This window comes from Adiantum capillus-veneris, chromosome 12, assembly GCF_014529385.1.
Source record: "Adiantum capillus-veneris isolate H3 chromosome 12, ASM1452938v2, whole genome shotgun sequence".
Taxonomy (NCBI): domain Eukaryota; kingdom Viridiplantae; phylum Streptophyta; class Polypodiopsida; order Polypodiales; family Pteridaceae; genus Adiantum; species Adiantum capillus-veneris.
This window is the reverse complement of record NC_140942.1, coordinates 98,620,954-98,647,474: the sequence shown is the minus strand read 5'-3', so window position 1 is coordinate 98,647,474 and position 26,521 is coordinate 98,620,954. Positions and strand designations below refer to the sequence as shown.

General features: G+C 45.0%; 1 protein-coding gene across 1 annotated transcript; it reads left to right on the top strand.

The window, feature by feature from the left end:
- Positions 1 to 2,247: 2,247 nt before the first annotated feature.
- Positions 2,248 to 4,178, top strand: CI51 (51 kDa subunit of complex I). Its single transcript, XM_086525466.1, has 2 exons — positions 2,248 to 2,378; positions 2,523 to 4,178. Exon 2 carries the CDS (start codon positions 2,535 to 2,537, stop codon positions 3,990 to 3,992), a length of 1,458 nt encoding a protein of 485 aa, XP_086381592.1. The 5' UTR covers positions 2,248 to 2,378; positions 2,523 to 2,534; the 3' UTR covers positions 3,993 to 4,178.
- The last annotated feature ends 22,343 nt before the right edge of the window (positions 4,179 to 26,521 follow it).

Here is a 26,521-nt window from a genome sequence, read left to right as displayed (position 1 = left end):
TTACCAAACTGCTGTTGGCTGCCTCATTCATGTATGCAACACAAGATATTCAGTTTGCAGTCTCACAGGTCAGCCGATTTATGCACAGCCTAGGGTCTAAGCATTGGCAGGCTGTCAAGAGGATTTTCCGCTACCTTAGTGACACTTTACATCTTGGCTTGTTTTATCCCAAGGGGGGATTATTGCCGCCAGACTTACATGCTTTTTCGGACTCAAATTGGGCTGGCTGTTTTGACACACGAGTGTCCACAAGTGGTTTTTGTTTCATGCTTGGCAGTTCATGTATATCATGGTTGAGCAAGAAGCAACCTACTGTGGCCACTTCGAGTTGTGAGGCTGAGTACAGGGCAGTCTTCACAGCTACGGTTGAGTGTGTATGGCTCAGACGCCTTATGACTGATTTGGGTGTTGGACAGGACACTACCAACACTATCTACACTGACAGTCAGAGCGCATTGGCAGTTGCGAGGAACCCAGTTTTTCATGCTCGCACAAAGCACATTGAGGTGCATTACCACTGTGTCAGGGAAAGGCTCTCATCAGGAGAGATCAGCTTGGCTTATGTGCCAACACAGGACAACCTTGCAGATCTTTTCACAAAGGCATTGTCTCGTGAGAAGCTTGAAGCTTTCCGCAAAGCTTTGGGCTTACTCCCCTTTGTGGACTGATCATGTCCTCAGGACATGGCACTTCCCTTTACTCATGTGCCAGCTCTCGTTCACTGCATCACTCCAGGGGGGATTTGTTACCATATACATGTGGTAGTGATGTGTGTGAACACACTAGGACCGTCGGGGCATTTTTTCCCTCTTTAAGAGGTTTTTCTCCCGTGCATTGTATATACTCCTATCACTCTAGGGCTATCTATCTTTCCATTGCACACTAAGTAACACACTCTCTATTGTGTGCCTTGAGCTTCCTTCCTCTTCTCCAAGCTGTGTGTGTTTCTCTGCAACCCTAATTCCAACAGCTTGATGACTAAGGTACTTGAGGTACTTGTCATACTTAATGAGGAAGGTGCTTAAGAAGCTTCCTATGCATGGGGGTAAGGTGCTTGAGTAAAAAAGAGACCCTACAAACTTAATGAGGAAGTTGCTTGAGAAGCTTCCTATACATGGGGGGTAAGGTGCTTGAGTAAAAAAGAGACCCTACAAACTTAATGAGGAAGTTGCTTGAGAAGCTTCTTATGCATGGAAGTCCCAAAGTTAGGGGAATCTTTGACCTAACCTTCCACTCACCCAAAGGGCACCCCTTTTCTAAAAGGGCACATGGAACACATGTCAGACTCTCACTAAGCTTAACCACATGGTGTGCTTGAATGCTATTGGTTGGGGTAAAGAGGGGTCCAATGAGCTTCTAGTTCCATCCAACAAATATCTAGATATTTTCAAGCTCTCTCTCTCTCTAAGGGGTAAGGAGGACACTTGTCAAAAGACTACCCATGTACTTGACTGCATGCTGCATGTGATTGGCTAAGGGGAGAAGGGTCCAATGAGCTTGCAGCATGTGGAAAAGTTGCAACTCGCCCCAAGTAAGGAAGGGGGGGTGCTAGGGGGATATACACCACACACACACACTCATTTTGTGGATCCATTCTCACTCGGTGAAAGGTGAGGAACTCCACCTCCTTCTCAAAGCTTGTGAGAAGTGAGAGCCTACACCAACACTCTTGGCTATGGAATGCAAATCCAACCAAGAGCCATGCTTCAATGCTTAGGCTTACCATGTTCTCCATCTTCATTACTGTGCTATTATGTATGCTAGCAAAAAAAGTGATGATAAGTGAGGAACTATTTCTTTCTCATATGGAATATTTCTTCTTCCTCTTCCCTACCCTCATTCCCCGCTAGCTCTCTCCACCTTCGATGGTGTTTGAGGCCTTAGGACTGAGGCTGGGGATAGTTAATGCTTTCTACAAAGTTTATGTTATGTTTGTGATGCATGAAGCTTTTCATCTTTTTTGCATCACCTAGGTCACAAGGAACACAAAGATTGTATTGTATCAAGTCTCTCTTGATGGGAGAAACTATAATATAAATGCCTATTGGAGGGGGGACCGGCTCCGTATGAATCCGGTCCTCAACTATTGTCATGTTCTCTAAACTCTCTCTCTTGCAAAAGTATTGTTCATGCCAAGTTAACTAAGTACCATGTTTATGTTGCTACCATCAATTAAATTCACCCGCTATGTTCACATCCAACGATTGAGATTAAAACCGCCTCGCGCCCCCAAATTTGGGCCCTAGATCCCTGTGACGAGGCTATACTTTGCCACCCAAGTCTTGCTTTATGTGTTGGTGCATTTCTTTCTGGGTTCAAAACAGGTGCTTTGTCGGGGAGGCGCTCTCTCGCGGGGGACGCATGTGCCTGAAGACAAGGTACGTCTCTGCGCTCGACCTTTCAATGTTCTGGTTTTCGCCGCCCTGCAGAACTTGAGGGGTAGGGTTCGTTGCTAAGCGGTTTCAGATCGTCTGCAGTATGTACCTTCAGTTTTGATTCTTGCTCATGTCGATGAAATGTAGGAGTTGGATCTGATGAGAAACGTCGGAAACATTGCTCTTCACGCACGCAAGCTTTCGAGGGGCAGATGGCTCAGCACCCAAGCAGGAAGTACTGTCACTCAAGCGGCCAGCTCTCCAACCCCCCCTGCCCCACCCCCTTCCCCTCCGCCAGAGAAAACCCATTTTGGTAATCTCAAAGATGAGGACCGTATTTTCACAAATTTGTATGGCAAGCATGACCCCTTTCTCAAAGGTGCCCTTGCGCGGGGAGATTGGCACAGAACAAAGGATCTTGTGCTTAAGGGCCCTGATTGGATCATTAATGAAATGAAAAAGTCTGGGCTTCGGGGACGCGGTGGTGCTGGTTTCCCCTCTGGCCTCAAATGGTCTTTTATGCCCAAAGTTTCTGATGGCCGCCCTTCTTATTTGGTTGTTAATGCTGATGAAAGTGAGCCTGGAACTTGCAAGGACCGTGAAATTATGAGGCATGACCCTCACAAGCTCGTTGAGGGCTGCCTGATTGCAGGCGTGGCTATGCGTGCCCGTGCAGCTTACATCTATATTCGAGGGGAGTACGTCAATGAGAGAAAGAACTTGGAAAAGGCTGTAAAAGAAGCTTATGAGGCTGGCTATATTGGCAACAATGCCTGCGGAAGTGGCCATGATTTTGATGTGCACGTGCATTTTGGGGCAGGAGCTTACATTTGTGGAGAAGAGACAGCGCTTCTGGAAAGTTTGGAAGGAAAGCAAGGAAAGCCTAGATTAAAGCCTCCTTTCCCAGCAAATACAGGTTTATACGGTTGCCCTAGCACTGTGACAAATGTGGAAACAGTGGCGGTGTCTCCGACCATTTTGCGAAGAGGTCCAGAATGGTTTGCTAGCTTTGGTCGCAAGAATAATTCAGGCACTAAGCTTTTCTGCATATCAGGGCATGTCAATACACCTTGTACAGTGGAAGAGGAGATGAGTATCCCTCTTCGGGAGCTTATTGAGAGGCATGCAGGAGGAGTAAGAGGTGGATGGGACAACCTTTTAGCCATTATACCTGGAGGTTCCTCGGTGCCTCTCATTCCAAAAAATGTGTGTGATGACATATTGATGGATTTTGATGCACTCAAGGCTGCACAAACTGGACTCGGAACTGCGGCCGTGATTGTGATGGACAAGTCCACTGATGTGGTGGATGCAATTGCACGCCTTTCTTATTTCTACAAGCATGAAAGCTGTGGTCAATGCACACCATGCAGGGAGGGCACAGGGTGGTTGTGGATGATGATGGAAAGGATGAAAGCTGGAAAAGCAGTCCTGGAGGAGATAGACATGTTATGGGAGTTGACGAAGCAGATTGAGGGGCACACCATTTGTGCTCTTGGTGATGCTGCAGCTTGGCCAGTGCAGGGCTTGATTCGACATTTTAGGCCTGAGATGGAAAGAAGAATTCGCGAGAGAGCTGCAATGGAGCTCGAGGTTCCTGCTGAAGCCACTGGATAGTGACTACTGGCTGTTCTACTTGAGAGATAAGGTTCTCTGCAATAATATGTATTCAAGAGATGTTGCATGAGTTCTCTTTGCTGCACATTATGTTTTTATGATAAGAACGTGGATCTAGTTTATTGTCACCTGTGCAGAGCAATAGTTTGGATGGAAAATAAGATGGGCAATAGGTATCTTGGATTTTGTGCTTGGATTTTAGAGCTGTGTCATTGCTTGTGTTTCTGTTTTGCTTGGCCAAGGAAAGCATATTTTACCACATCTGACTTTCCATTGGTAGTTCTGGAAGTCTTGAGATTTAAGATGGCTCCTAAGGCTCAAGCTAAATCCACCTGTTCAGCTTTATATACGATGTGGTCAGTGTTTGTACTGCCAATTGATTCTTAAAACGTTATTGTCTTATTTAGACTAGCTGTCTTTACCAGTCACTTTTGCATTATGTGTGTTTTTATCTTTGCACAAGGTAAAGCTCTAGTATGTGAGAAGTATTTGGTTACTTGAGCAGGTCCTAGCACACAAAGAAAGGAAAGTGAAGGGTAAGCTGGTCCACAGATATTTGGCCAAGTTCAAGAATTATCAAGCTCTTGATGATGCAAAGCAGATGGACGAGAAGGACCTTAATATTTCGTTCTACTTGTAGTTGCTTCTCGGGCTCCTTGTCCTCTAGCACCACCTTTAAAAGGTTTTAATAGACTCACATGAAAAGCATTGTGAATCTTCCAAGTACGTGTCACAAGTTGTTGACGTGGGATGGCATGGCAGGCAGGTAAGCCATTAATGACAAGAGACGAAGGGCCAAAAACAAGGGACTTGCGAAGATGCTGATGTGGCAGGCTGACCAGCACAAGTTGTTGACGTGGCATGTACGAACAACAACGACAACTTTGGGCCAGATTTAGCACCAGTTTTTGGGGAGCATTTGCTTTTAGAAGCGTTAGCTTTTGAGGCTCTTCTTTTAGGCCTCTTGTAACCATAGTAGCTATGTTACGGGATGGGACATATAATACGGGTGTACTAGACGTATTTTCATCGATAAACATAAAATACATTGTTTCTTTTTATAATATATTTTCTTGCAAGTATCAAGGATAGGTGATCCACTTGAAGACTAGTTTTGAAGATCTAGTCTGTTGCACACATGAGTTCTAGCAACGAATTCTACAGAGACGACACCCCTTCGACTACGCATCTGCGGGAAGATGAAGGGCAATCCAATCCCAGTGGGTGAACTGTAGCAGGGCTACAATGCCACTGGCACAAGAAGGGCAGTTAGTTACAGTTTGACTGGAGTTTACACTAGACGGACTCTCGCTGGGGCAATGACACGTGGTAGTGATACGGGTGGTGGTCGAGTAGACCACCACCACCGTAGTTTGGAGATAGGCTTAGCTGGATTGGGATATTTTGCTAGCCGTTGGTGGCTCTTTATGATACATACACGTGTGGTTGGTTCCAGCATGGTACATCAGATCATCATCCGCTTTCTATGGTCTAGCGCCTTGAGTCTTGAGTCTAGCACCGCACATTTGCACCCTCCCTGCATATTGGAGCCTCGACACCCCGATTGTACCCTTGAGTCCTAGGCTTGGAGCTGAGTGTGCTATTGTCACGAGGATGTGGCAACCACTAACCTTAGTTGCTGGTTTCTTGCCCTTGATTTTTATTTAATTCTTGGGACCCTCTTTTTGAAGTCACAAATGACCGGACATTGTGTGGCTAGTGTGAAATGGTCGACGACCAAGAGTTACACCTGCAGTTGGGAAGGGCAGGTCGCCACAAGATGGTCGGGCCAATCAACACTGTCTAGGCTCAGTCGAAGGTCATTTAGGCCCTGCGCGACACTTATAAGTTGGTGGATACTAGGGAATCAATTCAAAAGAGGCAAATTGGACATATGGTGCTCCACACAAATTTGCTAGACTCATCCCAAGAGGGGGAGCCCAAATTGAGAAGGGTTGATTTTTATCATAGTGTGACTATAGTGTGTGTTAGTAGTGGGTGAGGTGATCACAGCTTTAATGGAAAGCTTGCCTTCTCCCATGCCTCTTGCAGTGCGATTTGCTCTCGCGCATCTCTCTCCCCTTTGCACATATGGTAATGCCCCACTAGTCGGGCTTCTCAGATGACTACAATTCTGGGGGTTTTATGCGTGTTTGCCAAGGCAAGAGCCTTTTGAACATGTACCGGATTAGCTAATTACTAATCCCCCACAGGTGCACACAGTTCCAACGCGAAGGATAGCGAAATCGGAGAGTTTTCTGAAAACTCATCCGATTCAAAGGGGAACTGTCCCATTACGTGCGGGAGCACCTGAGACACATGTAGACGTGTTCGCTCCACCCAAAATGAATCCAAAACAGAAAATTACAACCTACCGTGTTTTTCTACAGGTTTAGGGTTTCGCTCCTAAACTATAGGACATCGCCAAGGGAGCCTTAGGATGCTTAAATAGGGCTTTGGGCACCTAATAGTGACAAAACAGGGAATTACAGCACGTTGAAATTGACGCGCACCTCACTGGAAAGCTTCCAAATCTCAAGGGAAAGTGTCCTTGACGTGTACTTTTGACCTACGAAGGTTTTGCGCCGTTTTGTTGGCGAAATTGGGTCAAAAACCTGCTATTACAGCCATGGACAGGTTTGGACAGCAGGTGAGAGTTAGATGAAAGTGTTCGGATCGTCTATTTGCAATAAGAATAAAGAAATACCGAAAGGGGCGCTAGTCTTTGGGGCCTACAAGGTGTTCGCTGTTTGCTTGGTAGCACTCTAGTTGCAAGGGCGTGGTTTGTTTGAAGTGTTAATTTCAGTCACAGGTTTAATCGTGAGTTCCTTTGTGTCGTAAAGTTCAAGCAAAGTTTATAAAGTAAAGATTCGGGTGAAAGCTAAAGTCTTACCGTCCTACGGGCTGGTTCCATGGTTCTGTCTGTCGAGACAGAATCACTTTTTCCTTAAAGAGTGGGCCTTGGTTGGTTTGCGGCGAAGACACAGACACAGGAACTTGGAATTACACTATGGCTGACAGGACAAATGACGGCAGGGAAGAGTGTTCCTCTTCACAGGACAGACAGGCTGTTTCTCCTCCAATGTTCACCCGTGGCAAAAGTTCACGGCCACCCTTGTCTGTATCCTTTGTTGATTTGAATGCTCCACAAGGTTAAGGGTATATGACTAGGCAATTAGATGAGGATATGCCGCTGTGAATGTGTTTTCTCGGTTGGTGCAGAATCCTAGGTTTATGGAATTTCTGCAAGCGCCACGTGTCCTCCAAGGTAGGAAGGGCGCGTTTACCTAAAAGGTAACACACAAACATGGTGTCACAAATTGATAATGTGGTAGAATTGTACAGACAGCAGGCCTGGAAAACCCGTTGACATGCTAACGTGGACAATCGTACGGATCTCCGTAGATTGCGTTGACATGCTGACGTGGCAACATTATTGACCTCCGTGTTTTGCGTTGATATGCCACGTGGTAGCGGTACGGATTTCTATGATTTTCACTGGTTGCTTTTGGGCCAATTGCTTTTGAGTTTGCAGGATCTCCGCAGATTGCGTTGACATGCTGACGTGGCAACATTATTGACCTCCGTGTTTTGCGTTGATATGCCACGTGGCAGCGGTACGGATTTCTATGATTTTCACTGGTTGCTTTTGGGCCAATTGCTTTTGAGTTTGCAGCTTTTCATGTAACTGCTTTGCCAAGGGCCTTTAAATAGAACCCAAGGCCCCTCTTTCTCTCAGTGTGCTGATGAGCAACAGAGCAGAGGGGCCACGCGAGTTGTAACTTTGCTCAAGCATTAATACAAAAATAAATGCTGAAAGGAGCGCCAGATTTTGGGGCCAATACCTTGGGGCCTGGACCTACGCCGAGCCTTGTTGACTTTGCTTTAAAAGTGTGATCAAATTGTGAAGTATTTTTAAGTGATTCTCTCGTGTGTCATGCCTGTTTCGACTTGGGGAGCCTAAGTTTGTAACAGTGGTATCAAAGCTTTGGGCGCGTGTCTTTCTCAAAGCACAATTCTATTAAAGAATCTTCGTGTCTCAATTTCTGGACTTATTAGCCACTCCCACCCTTAATTCAACGGGCATCGGGCGTGCTCCTGTCTTCATCGCTCTATCTTACAGGGCATAAGCCATAAAGAACCCGAGATTACACATGGATTCAAGTGACGAATCTCGCTAGAATCAGACAAACCTACCTGACAATTCTGGACCAGGTGAAAGTACGGGAAATTCAAATGGGAAATTGTTAGGTGCAGCGGAAGAGAATAAGGATTTGCTTGGATCTAGTACTTCGCACATAAACACAAGGGACACTTTATTTTTCTTGAAAGAATTGAACTGAACTGAAAGAAAGAGAGAGAAAAGAGAGGACACAGGGATGTCGGGTCCCAACCCTCAAGGGCCCCCGTGCTATGTTGCCAGAGCAAGTACTTTCTTTATTCTTGCACAATGCTGATACAATGACTAAATGTTGAGATGCTGATGCTATGGTACTTGATGACGACTATGTCAACGACGACGATTAGAGACTGCGACAATGATGACGATGATGTCGTTGTCAAGTCCGGGATCCGCTACGATGGCGACAAAGGTGTCGTCGTCAAGATAGGGATCTACGATGACGATGACTATGTCGACGACGACGGCGTCAAGGCTGAAAACTGAAAACTCTAGATGCTGTCACAAATGGGTGATGTGGCAGCAGATACACACTCTCCCTGGTAGGCAGTCCCGAAAAATTCGTAGACAGGCTGACGTGGCAGTGTATGGATTCTGTGATTTGCGGCGAGAAAAGCGTTGATAGGCTGGTACGGAATTTTGCTTTTTGCGCTGGACTGTACGACAGCTGCTTTTGCGCAAGTAATTCTATGCAAGCCATAATTTGGGAAGCTTTTGGGCTTTGCTTTATTTTAAGCCTTTGTTTTAAAAGATGGCAGTTTTTTGGGCTTTGCTTTTGGCATCCCTTCGAATCAATAAATAGATGGGCAGGGCTCCCACTCTGCAGAGCATCTGGACGCAGAGTCTGAGAGTGAGAACCCTCCCACTCCCTTGTACTTTGAGCATGATTAATAAAAAAAGAAATACCGAAAGGGGCGCAAGTCTTTGGGGCCAATATCTCTAGGTACGGAACTCCGCCGGGCCGCGTCGAATCAAATTGTGAACTGTGAATTGTTTTGAAGTGGATCTTCGCGGTAGGATCTTGACTTGGAATGTCCAAGTTTGTTACAGTGGTATCAGAGCGCGGTCGATTTCTCTTCTACCAAAAAATCTAATCCTTTTTCTCGCGACACTTATGGATTCATACAGAGTTGAGTCGACTTCCTCTGCGTCTGAGGATGCGGGAGGAGATCATGAAGAAGATTCTCACAAGGAGTACGGCCCGCCTCGGCCTACTCAAGCGGAGATTGAAGAGATTCAGTGTCGACAATTGGTTGACGATGATCAATCTTGCGAAGGATCCGAAATTTGCCAAATTTTTAACTCAGATATCCTTCGATGAAGTGCACTCTCAGTGGCGGAAGGCCACAAAACCACCCCTAAAACCGGCACTCAAGAAATCTCCTACTCCAAGAATGTTTACAGAGCAAGAATTAGAAGAGGTGGTTGATACACGGATTACCGAGCTTTTTGACGCAACCAACAAAGCCAAAAAGCAGGCCAAAAATCAGAAGAAAGGAACTGACTTCCCGGGTTATTTGGGTCATCAATCTACTTGTGCCTCGGCATGAAAGCAAAAGAAGCATGTGCAATTTGAAGGAGTATCCAATTCTTCTTCTTTTTCTTCTTCTTTTGAGAGTTCTTCTAGCTCTTCTGACTCGAGTGAAGAAGACAAGAAAGAAAAAAAGCGAAGCAAAAAGCAAAGCTTCGGAAATGGCAAGAAAAAGGCAAAGAAGCCTAAGTTTCGCCCAGTTTTTGGCAGTTCTACAGAGGACTCGTCTTTAGATAGTTCGGACTCCGATGATTACAGATTCTATGCAAAGAAGAAGAATTTCTATACAGCAGTTTGATATAGCTCTCTCTGGTGGGCATTACTTAGAGCACTCCAAGATTCGGAGGGCTACCTCTCATTTCAAGGGAAATGCTCGAACATGGTGGTCCACTCTTCTATTGAACAAGAAAGCACTAGTTAAATGGTTGAAATTTAAAAGGCTTTTTATTTCTTCTTGGTTGACTCGAGAGTACGAACGTGACATACGAACTGCTTGGAACCATCTCCGGATGACCAAGAAAGATACCTTGGACACATACTGCGAGAGATTTTGGAGCGCTTTTCTATCCGCTTCATTATTTAAGAAGATGTTGTTTACCTTGGGACTTCCTACGGAGATCCGAGATCACTGCTTAGAGCAAAAGTCAGATTCTATTCAAGAACTGACGAGTCATGCAAAACGGGGCTTTGCCATAGACTCATGTAGTTTGACTTACCCTACAGATGAGATCATGACGCAGAAAACAGAATAGACTTCTAAAAATGAAAGTAGAAAGAAAAAGAGTCCCCAAAGATCAGAAAGATAAGGATACACGACCCCGGCTCACTCCTCGAGAGAGAGCTAACTACATTAAAGAGGGGAACAAGGACACATCTCCACGAAGTGCCCTAAAAAGGCACAGAAAGAACAAGATGAAGAAAGGCCAGAGAGTTCAAAATTGTTTTGGATGCGGGGAACAAGGACACATCTCCATGAAGTGCCCTAAAAAAGCACAGAAAGAACAAGATGAAGAAAGGCCAGAGAGTTCAAAAGTAGGTGAGGAACGTGGACGGAAAGGCAAGATGAAAGTAGGATTGGTTCCAGATTGCATGGGTACTCACCCAAGCATGATTGATGAGAGTATAGAACTTTGCCGAGCTTGGGACAAAGTGAAAGACCAAGGAACCCTGATTTTCTTTGATGGAGGAGCCAAGCCCAACTTCATTTCACCTGAATTGGCGGCGCGACTCGAGATTATACCCTATCGGATGGGGCCACAAGTAGAGGCAGTTCTAGCAGCACTCGGTAGAGACGTTGCCATTACACCTGTCATTGGCAAACTTCGGCTGCATTGTCAGGGGTATTTGGGGCACGAGGACTTCTACATAATGCCCTTGGAAGGTTGTGATGTCCTCCCGGGAATTCCCTGGTACCATAAGAACAACGCCGTGGTCGACTATCGGGCGAGAAAAGCGACTATGACTATTGAAAAGGGCCGAACCATTGTACTTGATGTGAAACTTAAGGGCGAGTCTGTCCCTATTGGATCAGCTTTGGCCGTTTCAAAATTAAAATGAAATCCAGTCTGTTTGTTCACTCAATCTTTTTGAAAGAATTGAATGACGATCATAGGATAAATATGTCTGATCTTGAAAAAAAACGCCAAGATTTTCTCCACACTCATGCCGATTGCTTTTCTGAGGGCTTGGCAGGCGAGTTGCCACCAACTCGTCCTGAGGATCATACCATCGATCTGATACCTGGAAGCACACCACCGAACCAGCCACCTTACCGTGTGAGCCGAGCCCAGAATGAAGAGATTATGAACCAAGTGAAAGACCTTTTGGAAAAGGGTCTTATCTAGCCGAGTACTTCACCTTACTGCTCTTTGGTGTTGTTGGTTTTGAAGAAAGACGGATGTGCATTGACTATAGAGCTCTCAACAAAATCACCATCAAGAACAGATTTCCAATTTTTAGGATCGATGATATTCTAGACCGACTTCAGGGATCCTCTTGTTTCAGCAGGATCGATTCGAAGAGCGGATATCATTAGATGCGAATCGCGTTGGGAGATGTCTACAAGACAACTTTTCGGACGACCTTCGGTTTATTCGAGTTTTTTGGTGATGCCTTTTGGGCTTACCAATGCTTCAGCTGTCACGTGACACATCCCAACCCTATGTGTCCGTGGACAAGCTACACCACAGCAGGGTTCAGTCAGTTCAGTCAAGTCTAGATTAGCAGTGATCTGGCACTTTTGTGAGTCTATTCGTAGACCGTGCATGCCCAGTCACTTAGCATAGATGCATATCCTCCGGTTGCACACAACATGATCATCAAAATTCCCATCAAAATCCACTAGCATCAGTTAGGGGAATTTTCCAGTGCATTTAGCCTATTTTCCTATTTTTGGTTATTTTCACTTATTATTTTTAAGTGACTTTCCAACAAAAGTAGGTAGGGCAATTTTGCTAAGTTAATATATAAGCAAACCCAAGTTAGCACTTTCTGGTAGAAGAGGCAGCAGAAGCTTCCCGCTCAACAGGCAACTTCTCAACAGTACCCCCCCTCATGGCTCCCCTAGCGTTTTTGCATCCTGACACCATCCTTGGCGATCCCTTCTACAGCAAGCCATCGCCATCCATCTTCAGCCCCTAGCGTTTGCAGATCCCTGCCATCGCCAGCAGATTCATCAAGTTCCCCTAGCGTTTTTCCAAGACAGCCCAACCAGCGTTTTTGGATTGCAGAGCCAAATCAGCCTAGCGTTTTTGGCTAGCAGCAGGGCCCATCAGCGTTTTTGGTTTCAGCCCCTTACCGCATCAGATACTCGCAGTTTTCAGCCTATGACACAGTAGCAGATCAGCCCCTAGACGGTTGCAGATATTCCCCCCATTTTCAGCCATAAAAACGCAGCCAAAACAATCATTTCCAGCCACCGAAACAGTCCCAGAATTCAACGATTAGAAGATCTCATATTTCAGCCATCGAGTCGTCGTCGTCATCGCCATCGCCGTCGTCGTCATCGGCATAGTCCCATTGCATCAATCCATTGCATACGCATTGTACACCTTTGTGCAATCAAAGTAGACCACTCTCGCCGACGAGAGTGGGGCCTTCGGAGGAGGGTTTTACACCTCTCGGGTGTCGTATCTCTTCTCTCTCCTTCTCTCAGTCTCATTCACTTGCACACACCATCCACTCACTTTGTTCGTGATCATAGCACTCTCCATAAGACGGAAAGCTTTCTTTCCCTAAGAACTAAAAGGAACCTTGAGCAATAAAGATCACTAATCTTGAGAAAAATACAACATTCATTCCGCTGCACCTTACATCAGCGACCTTTAACTGAATGATGGACAGGATTTTTAGAGAGTACAGATCTTTTGTGGGCACTTTCTTTGATGACATTATTGTCTTCTCCAAGGATGAGGCAGAACATAGAGAACATATGCTACAAGTCTTTCAGGCATTGTGGGATCACAAGTTAGCGATCAATGCAAAGAAGAGTGAATTTTTCCTACCAGAGATACACTTTTTGGGACACATTGTCTTAGCAGCAGGAGTGCAGATGGACCCGACCAAGGTAGAGACTATCCGTGATTGGCCCGATTTGAAGAATGTCCATGAAGTTAGAAGCTGCTTGGGCTTATGTTCGTACTACCGGCGGTTCATTAGAAAGTTTGCAGAGGTTGCTTCCCCTTTGCATATTTTGACACAGGAAGGAGTGCCTTTCTCGTGGGGACCCACAGAGGAGTCGCCTTTTAGACATTGAAGAAAAATTGACACTTCTTGTCACAGTTTCACTTCCAGATTGTCTATGTGCAGGGACAAAAGAATTTGGTGGCGGATGCTTTGTCCCAGAAGCTGTTGGTTCTGGCTATTTCCACGATACATCATAGGAGCTTTGAGGATATGGTCGATCAGTATGCCACAGATACAAATTTTGCAGTCATTTTCACTCGGATAAGGAATGGGGAGGTAGTAGCGGGATATTTCATTCGGGATGGCTACTTGATGAAGAAAACAATTTTGTGCGTTACACAGCCGTTGAGGGAAAAGGTTTTAACCGAATGCCACTGTCCACCATTTACGGGTCATCGTGGCATTGCCACCACCTTGAAAGGTGTGGAGAGATACTTCTTTTGGCCGAGACTCAAGAAGGACGTGGACGATTTTGTACGCAGTTGCTTGTTATGTCAGAAGGTCAAGTTTGACAGGCATAAAGCAGAGGGATTGTTACAGCCTTTATCCATACCCACCCGCCCCAGGGAAAGTATTGCAATGGATTTTATTTTTGATCTCTCGAGAACACAGAGTGGGCACGATGGTATCTGGACTATTATTGACAGATTTAACAAGCAAGCTCATTTCTTTCCAGTGAAGAAAACAGTCAAGCCGGATCACTTACCGAGACTGTTTGTGGCCCAGATCTTCAGATTACATGGCATGCCTGAGACAATTGTCTCTGACAGAGACTCGATTCACGAGTTTGTTTTGGAAGGCTATTTGGGAGAACATTGGCACGCGGTTGCAATTCTCGTCATCTTTCCACCCTCAGACAGATGGGCAATCAGAAATTGCTAATTCAGTCGTATTGGATTTATTGAAGTCTTACATCTGGGATCAGAAGACTCAATGGGAAAACTATTTGCCTTTGGTGGAATTTGCCTACAATAACACGATTCACTCTTCGATGGGGAAGGCGCCATTTGAGATTATTGAAGGTGCTACGAAGGTTCCACCCTTCCTAAGCTGATCTGGTACTAGATGGGGAATTTGGCGAGGATCTGCAACTAGAGGATCCGGGTTCTCACGAGGCTAAGGCTGAAAACTGAAAACGCCAGGCTGATCAGGGCCTTCTTCTTCTTGAGAAAAACGCTAGGGGGCTCCTGCTGAGGTGCTGCCTGACTGTTGGGTGCCTGTCTCCTTGTGTCCTTGCTTCTTCTGCTTCTACTGAGTGTCCAATGGGTATCTTTTATAAATCTTTAGCAATTTGCCCTACCTACTTTTCCAACAAACTTACAAAAAGAATTCCAAAAGTCACCTTTAATAAAAGGAGTTATAAGAGGTGGTTCACGCGGTAAAATGCCTGCATGGTGAAATGATTGTTCTTGTCCAAGAGAGGGTATGCAACTATGACCGGCCTGGACATGCACGCCCTGCTATAGGCTCACAAGGTGCCATGCTAGGTCCTACGCTAAGACTGACGCTAGACTATGGCAGAAATGTGTCCACGTAGTTTTAAGCAGCAAATCAAGCGTTTTTGCTGTGGACTGTCCAAAGAGATACGAGATTACTGCTTGTTACAAAAATTTGAGTCCATACAACATTTGATGGGGCATGCTACGCAAGGGTTTGCGATGCATTCAGGTAACTTGATTTATCCAACAGATCAACCTTCAACAAGTGATAATGAAATAAGAAGAGACAAAGATACACGTTCGCAACTGACAGAACAGAAAGAAGAATACCTTAAAACGGGGAAGTGTTTTGACTGTGGAGAACACGAACACATATCTTCGCAGTGCCCCAAAAAGGCACAAGAATGAGAACGATTGCCAGACGGAATTAGACCTAGACAAGGAGATACTTGCTCCAAAACAGATTTTGGATAGAAAATCGAAAAAGATATTGATGAGTTGACATTATTTTGTTTTATGACTTTAAGAATGAACGATTTTGAGTCAGGAATTTTTGAAAATGACTTTGATTTATGTATGAAATTAATGTTTTTTGGAAGATTTTGCAATTTGTGAGCAAATAAAAGGTGAAATTGAGAATGAGATCATGAAGAAATTGCATTCAAATGCAATCGGGAGCAATGCTAGCTCGAGAATGAACCTGATAACAATAAGAATCATGAATTTGAATGATGATGACTGAAACTGTGGTGAGCACATCAAGAGTTCTCGAGGGATGAGATGGCTACACAACGATAAGATGACTAGAATTGAATGATTGAAACACTCAGTTCAGTATGAACTCAGTGCCTGATTGATGAACTCGAATTCCCGGAAATGATTACTCACAGATGTGATTGTGTTTGTGTGAAGGATTGAAAGATGGAAGGATTGAAAGATGCACTTTCCTTCAAGGGTGAATCTGGGCTTATTCTGGATTCATCTAGGTATATTTTTTAGTGGTATAGCAGACATCACATTGTGAAGTTTTCGTCCGAGTTACGACCAATTGATATTGTGCTAATTCTTTTTATCTTTTGTGGTGCGTATGCCCTCTCATTTTTGTGCTAATTTTTTGATTTACTGCTTCTTTTAGTGCTAGGCTTCATTATGGCTGAGTCTGGCCTTGATCTCTAGAGTCATGACAGAGTACGTTGAACTTTGTGTTGATGTATGCTTATGTATGTGTGCATGTGGCGTGTGTTGTGTTGGGGAGCATATGTTAGTACTTAGTTCTACACCCATTATTGGGCACTGACGACGTTAGTGGGGATGTCGTGGTATTTAGTCAATACTATGCATGATGGAGCTGATGGTTATATTGTCTTGTGGGTGACTACCTTGGGTCTATACCTTGCACTTTCCTTCAAGGGTGAATCTGGGCTTATCCTGGATTCATCTAGGTATATATGATTGACGAAATGACTGCAACATTTCGGTCTTGAGAAATCTGAGGACATGATCGCAATAAGAATTAGTTAATTCGACATTAGTGAGGTCCAGTGTGGATCTAGATGCGATTGCTAAATACGTTGCCAGGAATCATGGTTCTAGATCTGAATGGATTCTATGTGATATGACTTGAATGTGATGTGATGTGATTGTCATCTTTGTACAAGTGCTGCATTTGTGTCGTATGTCACAATGTGATGACGTGGCTGTCCCTGGTACACACATTTGGCTGGCTGGCTGCTACGGACTGCCAAAAATGCTGACGTGGCTTGCTGTACGACAGCCTGGGAATTGCGGGAAAAGCTGACACGTGGCGTGCTGTACGGATCTCCGCGTTTTGCGGCAGCAGGAAAAAAAGCAACACTGATTTTGCTTCTGCTTTATTTTCCTACGCAAGGAGATTGAGAGAGAGAGCTTTTATTTAAAAAGCTTTTGCTTTATTGCCAAGAATGGCTTGAGAGATCAAAAGAGAGAACTTGCTTTATTTTAATGCTTTTAATTTTCAGCTTTTGGGCTCTGCTTTTAGCATCCCTTGTAATCTTTTAATATGTGAGCAGGCCCCACATAACTCAGAGCATCTGGACGTAGAGTCTTAAGTGTGAGTGCTTGCCCGTACTCTTGTACTTTGAACACATATTAATACAAAAAGAAATACCGAAAGGGGCGCCAGTCTTTGGGGCCAATACTCTAGGCACAGAACTCTGCCGGGCTAGTGTCGAATCAATTGTGAACCGTGAACTGTTTGAAGTGATTATTTGTGGTGTCGTGGTAGATTCCCGACTTGGAGTGTCCAAGTCTGTTAGAGTGGTATCAGAGCACAACCGATTTCTCTTCTATGGGAAATCGATCCCTACTTTTTTTCCACGACACCTATGGCTTCAGGCAAAGATCAGTCGACTCCCTCTGCATTTAGAGATGCGAGAAGGGATCACAACGAAGATTCAGGCAAGGAGTACGGCCCGCCTCGGTCTACTCAGGCGGAGCGTCAGGAGATGGAGCGCAATTGATCGGCGATGCAACAAAGATGATGCTTAATTTTGCCAAGGACCCGAAATTGGCAAAATATATGAGCTAGACTTCTTTCGAGGAAGTGCACACACAGTGGCAGAAAACCACAAAACCACCCCGAAAACCCGCTCTCAAGAAACGTCCTACTCCCAAGAGGTATACAGAGAAAGAATCAGAAGAGGTGGTTGATACACGAATTGCTCAGCTTTTTGACGCGCAGAACAAAGTTAAAAAGCACGACAAAAAGCAGAAGAAAAGCACCGACTTCCCGGGTTATTTGGGTCGTCAGTCGACGTTTGAAAAGGCGAGAAAGCAAAAGAAGCGTGTTCAATTTGAAGGAGTACCCAATTCTTCTTCTTCTTCTTCTTCTGATAGTTCTTCTAGCTCATCTGACTCGAGCGAAGAAGACAGAATAAGGCAAAAAGCGAATCAAAAAGCAACGCTTCGGAAAGGGCAAGAAAAAGGCAAAGAAGTGTAAATCTCGCCCTGTGGTTGACAATTCTACAGAGGACTCGTCTAGTTCGGACTCAAATGACAACAGCTTTTATGCAAAGAAGTAAAATTTTACAAAGCCAATCAGTATGACTTTCTAGAAGACAAAAGCAAGAAAGTCCGAGAGTTTAAGGAAGGTGGACAATCAGTTAAATTTGACACGTTTTTTGGTTATAGAGATGCTTCGAAGGCTTTGTCTTTTGTACAGCAGTTTGACATCGTTTCGCGAGAGGGCGTGACTCCGAGCACTCTAAGATTCGGAGAGCTGCCTCTTACTTCAAGGGGAATGCTCGAACTTGGTGGTCCATGCTTCTATTAAACAAGACTGAGTCAGTTAAATGGCTGAAATTCAATAGGCTTTTTATTTCTTCTTGGCTGACTCGAGAGTATGAACGCGATATACGAACTGCTTGGAACCATCTTCGGATGACCAAGAAGGATACATCGGACACGTATTGCGAGAGATTCTGAAGCTCTTTTATACATGCCTCTTCATTCAAGAAGATCTCGTTCAAGGACAAAATTGAGCGGTTTACCTTGGGTCTTCCTACAGAGATCCGAGATCATTGCCTGGAACAGAAGTCAGCTTCCATTCAGGAGTTGATGAGTCATGCGAAACGGGGTTTTGCCATTCACTTTGGCAGTTTGACCTACCCCACCGATGAGATGATGACACAAAGAGCTGAACAGACTTCGAAAAATGAAAGTAGAAAGAGGAAGAGCAACCCAGAAAAGAAAGATGCACGACCCAAGCTTACTCCTTAGGAGAGAGTTCGCTTCATCAAGGAAGGGAAGTGCTTTGGATGCGGGGAAACTGGACATATCTCCGCGAAGTGCCCTAAAAAGGCACAGAAAGAACAAACGACAAGAACGACGAGAGGCTTGAGAGTTCAAAGCAGCTGAGGAACGTGGAAGAAAAGGCAAGATGAAAACAGGACTGGTTCCAGATTGCGTGGATATTGAGCCCAGCACGTTGGACGAGAGTACAGAACTTTGCCGAGCTTGGGGCAAAGTGAAAAACCAAGAAGCCCTGATCTTCTTTGATGGAGGAGCCAAGGCCAACTTCATTTCATTGGAAGTGGTGGGGCGGCTCGAGATTTGTCACGTGACACATCCAACCCTATGTGTACATGGACAAGCTACAGCATGTCCAGGGTTCAGTTCAGTCAAGTCAGTCTAGAATAGGAAGTGATTTGGCACTTTTGTGAGTCTGTTCTCAGACCGTGCATGGCCAGACACTTAGAATAGATGCATATCCTCTGGTTGCACATAGCACGACCATCAGATTTCCATCAGAACCAATCAGTAGCATTTTTACAGTGCATAGACCTATTTTCCCTATTTTTGATATTTTTCACTTATTTAAGTGACTTTTGTTGGGAACTAGGTAGGGCAATTTTGCTAAGTTGTATATAAGAAAACCTAGCGCTAGCACTTTACGGCAGAGGAGGCAGCAGGAGCACTCGCTCAACAGGCAACTTCTCAACAGAAGCCCTAGATGCCCTAGCGTTTTTGCTTCACAGCAGAAAGCTAGCGTTTTTGGACCAGATCAGCCAGCGTTTTTGCTCTTGCAGATCCTTGGTGACAACAGACCAAGCAGAAGCCCCAACGTTAGCAGATTCTCCACAGCAAGACCATTTTCAGCCCTAGCGTTTTTGCATCTGCGAGACACTTCAGCATTTTTGCAGATCTTCACGACGAAATCCCCACAAGCATCAGCATTTTCAGTTTTCAGCATTTAGAACCCTCAGACGAACCCCCGAACCTTGCAGCTCTCACCTTCCCGCAGCAGATCCTCGCCGCACGGTCAGATCCCGCGAAGTTTGCGGTTTCAGCCCGGAAAAGGCAGATTTCAGCATCTGCGTTTTCAGTGCGTCGTCGTCGCATCTTCGCCAACGACATCATCATCGACACAGAGTCAGAATTCAGCAGATAAAGATTTGCAGATTTCAGCCCTTAGCATTCTCAGATTTCAGCCCGTCTCGTCGTCGTGCTCATCGTCGTCGACATCGTCGGCAAGTCCAAGCACTGTAGAGATTTGTGCAATCATAAGTAGACCGCTCTCGCCATAGAGAGTGGAGCCTTCGGAGGAGGGTTTGACAACATTCTGGTGTCGTATTCTCTTCTCTCTCTATCTCTCAGTCTCAGCACCTTCATTCACAGTGTTCATCCACTTTGTTTGTGTCCATTGCACTCTCTCACTAAAGGAACGGAAGGCTCTCGAGTCTCCCCTCCGTATGTACAAGGAACCTTGAGCACAGTTCGGAGCACTCATCTTGAGCAAAAGTTCAACATTCACTTCCGCTGCACCTTACGTTGGTATCAGAGCTTTGACAGTGCTCTGTATCACTCAAGAAAAGAACCACAAGAACCACATAATTTTTTTTTGCTTGTTGAGGTCGCACGAACCCAAGTTCATTTGGGCGTGTCGATTCCTAATCGTGTTTTTGAAGAGTGACAGGAAACCCGAGAGAGAAGGGCTTGTCCAGCCTCCCCTTGTGCCTCTGTTCACTCATTGAGAGCGGACCGTGCACTTAGCGGCTGGCCAATCGATGTGAGGTGGGAAAAAGCAACCTTGGTGTGAGCGCAAGGCCGCGAAGGGTGCGCTCGCGGAAAAGAGCAGAATTCGGGTGAAGAGAAGATCCTTCTCTAACACATATTGCAAGCGAAAGAAGAACCTCAAGAACCTCAAGACCCGCAAGAACGTCAAGAACTCAAGAACCCCAAGAACCAAGACCCCCAAGAACCCAAGTTTCTTGTGAACTTAAGAACCCAAGACCACAAGAACCCACGACTTCAGTGGATGGTCATCACTCGAAGTGGAATGGATACTTCGCTTGGAGGTGATGAGCATGAGAGAGGCGAAGAAGAATTTTTTCCACCAGGAAGTTTTTCTGACCCCCCCCCTTCCCCATCTACGCCAAGGATTGCACTAACTCCTATGGAAGAGTTGGAGCAGATGTTTATGGACAGCAAGTTAGAACGCGAAGCAAGAAAAGCAGAAATTGATCGTAAGTACGAAGCAAGAGTGGCAGCCATAGCATGTGAACGCGAAGAAAGAGAAGCAAAATTTGATCGCGAGTTTGCCGCTTTTCATGTAATTGCTTTTGATTTTGAGGCCAAGGACCTTTAAATAGAACCCAAGGTCCCTCTTTCCCTCAGTGTGCTGACGAGCAACTGAGCAGAGAAGGGCCGCAGGATTTGTAACTTTGCTCAAGTATTAATTCAAAAATAAATACCGAAAGAGGCACCAGATTTTGGGGCCAATACCTTTGGGCACGGAACTACGCCGAGCCGTGTCGACTTTGTTTTAAAAGTGTGATAAAATTGTAAAGTATTTTTAAGTGATTCTCTCGTGTGTCGTAGTCACAAACTGGTGACGTGGCAGGTCCTCGGATACACACACACACCCTATTGACGTGGCAGCAGCCCAAAAAACGCGCCGACAGGTTGACGTGGCAGTCCGTGCGACTTTTGTAAAACGCGTTGGGTTGATGATGTGGCAGTCTGTATGATTTTCCGCAAATTATGTTGGCTAGCTTTTGAGTTAAAGCTTTTGAGTTTGAGAATTTTGGGGCTTTGCTTTTGGGCATTCCTTGTAAGAATAAATATGTCTGGTGGGCCCTCATTATTCAGAGCATCTGGACGCAGAGTCCGAGTATGAGTTTCCCCAGACTCCCTTGTACTCTGCACATAGATTAATATAAAAAGAAATACCGAAAGGGGCGCCAGTCTTTGGGGCCAATACCTCTTGGCACGGAACTATACCAGGCCGTGTTGTCTTTTGTGAACTTTTTTAAAGTCAATCTGTGCTGTGTCGCGGTAGAATCTAGACTTGGGGTGTCCAAGTTTGTTACAGCGGTATTAGAGCACGGCCGATTTCTCTTCTACCGAGAAATCAATCCTTTTCTTGCGACACTTATGGATTCCAACAAGAAGCAGACGACTTCTTTTGCATCTTCTAATGCGGAATGAGATCACAAAGAAGATTTTGATGATTTAACAGAGGAAGAGTAGGGGCCACCTCGGCCTACTCAGTACGAACTTCAAGAGATGGAACGTCGACAACAGTTGACGAGTGCACGAAGGAGATGATTAAATTTGCGAAGGATTCGCGGTTTGCAAATTTCTTGTCTTAGCAATCCATCGCAGAGTACACACCCAGTGGCAGAAAGCCACAGAACCACCCATTAAACCGGCAATCAAGAAATTTCCTTCTCCAAGGATGTTTACAGAGCAAGAATTACTGAAGGTGGTTCAAACACAGATCAGCTGGCTTTTGGACGCGAACAATCAATCCACAAAAGCAAGTGAAAAAGCGTAAGAAGGGACCGTCAATCTTCTTTAGCATTTGCAAGAAAGCAGAAGAAGCGTGTACGATTTGAAGGACCACCCAGTTCTTCTTCTTCTTCTTCCGACAGTTCTTCTAGCTCTTCTGACTTGAGCAAGGAGGACAGAAAAGGCAAAAAGCGAAGCAAAAAGCAAAGCTTTGAAAAGGGCAAGAAAAAGGCAAAGAAACCCAGATTTTGCCCAGTTTCTGACAGTTCTACAGAGGAGTCATCCTCTGACAGTATGTTTTATGCAAAGAAGCAGCATTTTTACAGAGCCAACCAATATGACTTCCTTGAAGACAAAAGCAAGAAAGTAAAAGAATTCAAAGAATGTGGACAGTCGATTAAATTTGAATCCTTTTCTGGGTTTCGAGATGCTCCAAGGGCTTTGGCCTTCATTGAGCAGTTTGATATAGCCTTCTTTGGAGGGCACTACTCAGAGCACTCCAAGATTAGGAGGGCTACATCGTTCTTCAAAGGAAATGCTCGAAGATGGTGGTCCACTCTTCTTCTGAGGAAGGAAGCTCCAATCAAGTGGTTGAAATTCAAAAGGCTATTTATTTCTTCTTGGCTGACTCGGAGTACGAACGAGATATATGAACCACTTGGAATCATCTTCAGATGACCAAGAGTGATTCTTTGGACGCTTATTGCGAGAGATTTTGGAACTCTTTTCTACCAACCTCTTCATTTAAGAAGATCTCTTTTAAGGAACAGATTGAGCGGTTTTGCTGCGGACTCCCTACAGAGATTCAAGAATTGATTGGTCATGTGAAACAGGGTTTCGCGATACATTCGGGAAATTTGACTTACCTCACTATTAAGATCTTGACTCAAAGAACCCAACAGACCTTTAACAATGAAAGTAGAAAGAGAAAGAGTTCCCAAGAAAAGAAAGACCCCGGCTCACTCTTCGAGAGAGGGCGAATTACATCAAAGAAGGGAAGTGTTTTGGTTGCGGGGAACATGGGCACATCTTCGCAAAGTGCCCCAAAAAGGCACAACAAGAACAAAGTGAAGACAGGTGTAAGGTGCAACAGAAGTGAATGTTGAACTTTGCTCAAGATGAGTGCTCCGAACTGTGCTCAAGGTTCCTTTGTCTTAGGGAAGGGAGAGGCTTCCGTTCCTTTAGTGAGAGTGCAATGGACACAAACAAAGTGAATGGACACTGTGAATGGAAGTGCATGAGACAGAGATAGAGAGAGAAGAGAATACGACACCAGAGACGTAAAACCCTCCTTCGAAGGCGCCACTCTATGGCGAGAGCGGTCTACTTATGATTGCACAATCTCTACAATGCTTGGACTTGCCGACGATGTCGACGACGATGAGGACAACGACGAGACGGGCTGAAATCTGAAAACGCTACTGGCTGAAATCTGCAAATCTTTATCTGCTGAATTTTGACTCTATGTCGATGACGATGATGCAATGACTACGTGCTGAAAACGCAGATGCTGAAATTTGTGTTTTCCGGGCTGAATCTGCAAACTTCGCAGGATCTGACCGTGCGGCGAGGATCTGCTGCGGGAAGGTGAGATGTGTGAGGTTCGGGACTTGTTCTACGAAGTCTAAGTGCTGAAAACTGAAAACTCTGGTGCTTGTGTTGGTTCTGTCGTGGTAGATCTGTAAAACGCTGAAATGCCTGGCAGATGCAAAAACGCTAGGGCTGAAAATGGTATGGCTGTGGGTAATCTGCTAACGTTGGGAGTCCTCTGCTTCTTGCTGTGGCCAAGCTGTTGCCAATGCAAAAACGTTGGTTGATTTGGTCCGAAAACGCCAGCCTTCTGCTGTGATGCAAAAACGCTAGGCCTCTTGGGGGTTCTGCTGAGAAGTTGCCTGTTGAGCGTGTGCTCTTGCTGCCTCTTCTGCCAGAAAGTGCTAGCTTTGGTTTGCTTATATATTATCTTAGCGAAATTGCCCTACCTAGTTCTCAACAAAAGTCACTTAATAAATAAGTGAAAAATGTCAAAAATAGGGAAAATAGGTTTTAATGCACCGGAAAATTCCCCTAATGGATTCTGATGAATTCTGATGGGAATGCTGATGATCATGCTGTGTGCAACCGGAGGATATGCATCCAATCTAAGTGTCTGGTCATGCACGGTCTGCGAACAGACTCACAAAGGTGCCAGATCACTTCCTATTCTAGATTGACTTGATTGAACTGAATCGTGGTCATGCTATAGCTTGTCCACGGACACATAGGGTTGGATGTGTCACGTGACAACATGCCAGAGAGTTCAAGAGCAGCAGAGGAACATGGCAGAAAAGGCAAGATGAAAGCAAGAATGGTACCAGATTGCATGGGTACTGACCCAAGCCTGATTGATGAAAGTACAGAACTTTGCCGAGCTAATTTTCTTCGATGGAGGAGCCAAGGCCAACTTCATTTCACCTGAATTGGCAGTGCGGCTCGATATTACACCCGATAGGATGGGACGACCAGCAAAGGCAGTTCTAGCGGCATCCGGACAGGACATAGCCATTACACCTGTCATTGGCAAACTTCAGTTGCATTGTCAGGGGTATTTTGGGGCACGAGGACTTCTACATAATGCCCTTGGAAGGTTGTGACGTCCTCCTAGGAGTCCCTTGGTATCACAAGAATAACGTTGTGGTCAATTATCGAGCAAAGAAAGCAACGTTGTCGAATTAAAAGGGCTGAAAAATTATACTTGATATAAAACTGAAGGGCGAGTCTGTCCCTATTGTATTGGCTTTGGCCATTTCCAAATTAATGAAATCCAGTCTCTTTGTTTACAGGATCTACTTGAAAGAGTTAAATGATGAACACAGAATGAATATGTCTGAACTTGATAAAGAACACCAAGATTTTCTCCACACTCATGCCGTTTGCCTCTCTGAGGGCTTGCCAGGTGAGTTGCCCCCATCTCGACCTGAGGATCACACCATTGATATGATACTTCGAAGCACACCACCGAACCGGCCGCCTTACCGTGTTAGCCGAGCCCAATGAAGAGATTATGAACCAAGTGAAAGACCTTTTGAAAAAGGGCCTTATCTAGCCGACTACTTCACCCTACTGCTCTCCAGTGTTGTTGGTTTTAAAGAAAGATGAATCTTGGAGAATGTGCATTGATTATAGAGCTCTCAATAAAATCACCATCAAGAAGAGATTTCCGGTCCCAAGGATCGATGACACTCCAAGGATTCTCTTGTTTCAGCAGGATTGATTTGAAAAGCGGATATCATCAGATCCGAATCGTGCTGGGAGATGTCTACAAGACGGCCTTTCGGACGAGCTTCGATTTGTATGATTTTTTGGTGATGCCTTTTTGCCTTGCCAATGCTCCAACGACTTTCAACGAATGATGGATAGGATTTTCAGAGAGTATAGATCATTTGTTGACACTTTCTTTGATGACATTATAGTCTTCTTTAAGGATGAATTAGAACATAGACACCATCTGCTACAGGTCTTTCAGGCATTGCGAGATCACAATCAATGCCAAAAAGAGTGAATTCTTGGGACACATTGTCTCAGCAGCAGAGTACAGATGGAGCCGGCCAAGATTGAGACTATACGTGATTGGCCCGATTTGGAGAATGTTCATAAAGTTAGAAGCTTCTTGGGTTTGTGTTCTTAGTACCGGCGATTCATTTGAAAGTTTGCAGAGGTAGCTTCCTCTTTGCACATTCTGACACAGAAAGGAGTCCCTTTCTCGTGGGGACCTACAGAGGTGATTGCCTTCAGACACTGAAAGAGAAATTGACTATTGGACCAGTATTGACTTTGCCGGATTTGCAAAAGTCATTTGAAGTATATTGTGATGCTTGTGGTCGTGATTGCCAATGAAAACCGATTGTTTTCAAGGCCAAGGCCAGAATTGACAACATAGATCTATGAGAAAGAGCTTTTGACAGTGATCCATGCTCTTACTCAGTGGCGACATTACCTACTCGTGCCGATTTTACGGTTTTCACTGATCATCAGAGTTTACATCACAAAAGCAGCTTTTGGAAAAGCAGATGTCGTGGCCTAACATCTTGTCAGAGTTTCACTTCTAGATTGTCCAGATGCTTTGTCTCGGAAGCTGCTAGTCTTGGCTATTTCCACGATTCATCATAGAAGCTTCGAGGACATGGTTGATCAGTACGCCACACATCTGGATTTTTCGGGTGTACTCGAATACAGAATGGGGAGGTAGTAACGGGATATTCCATATACGATGGCTACTTGATGAAGAAAACGATGATGTGCATCACACAGCTGTTGAGAGAAAAGGTTTTGAGAGAGTGCCATTGTCCACCTTTACGGGTCACCGCGTCATTGACACCACCTTGAAAGTTGTAGAGCGTTACTTCTTTTGGCCGAGGTTGAAGAAGGATGTGGACGACGTTGTACAAAG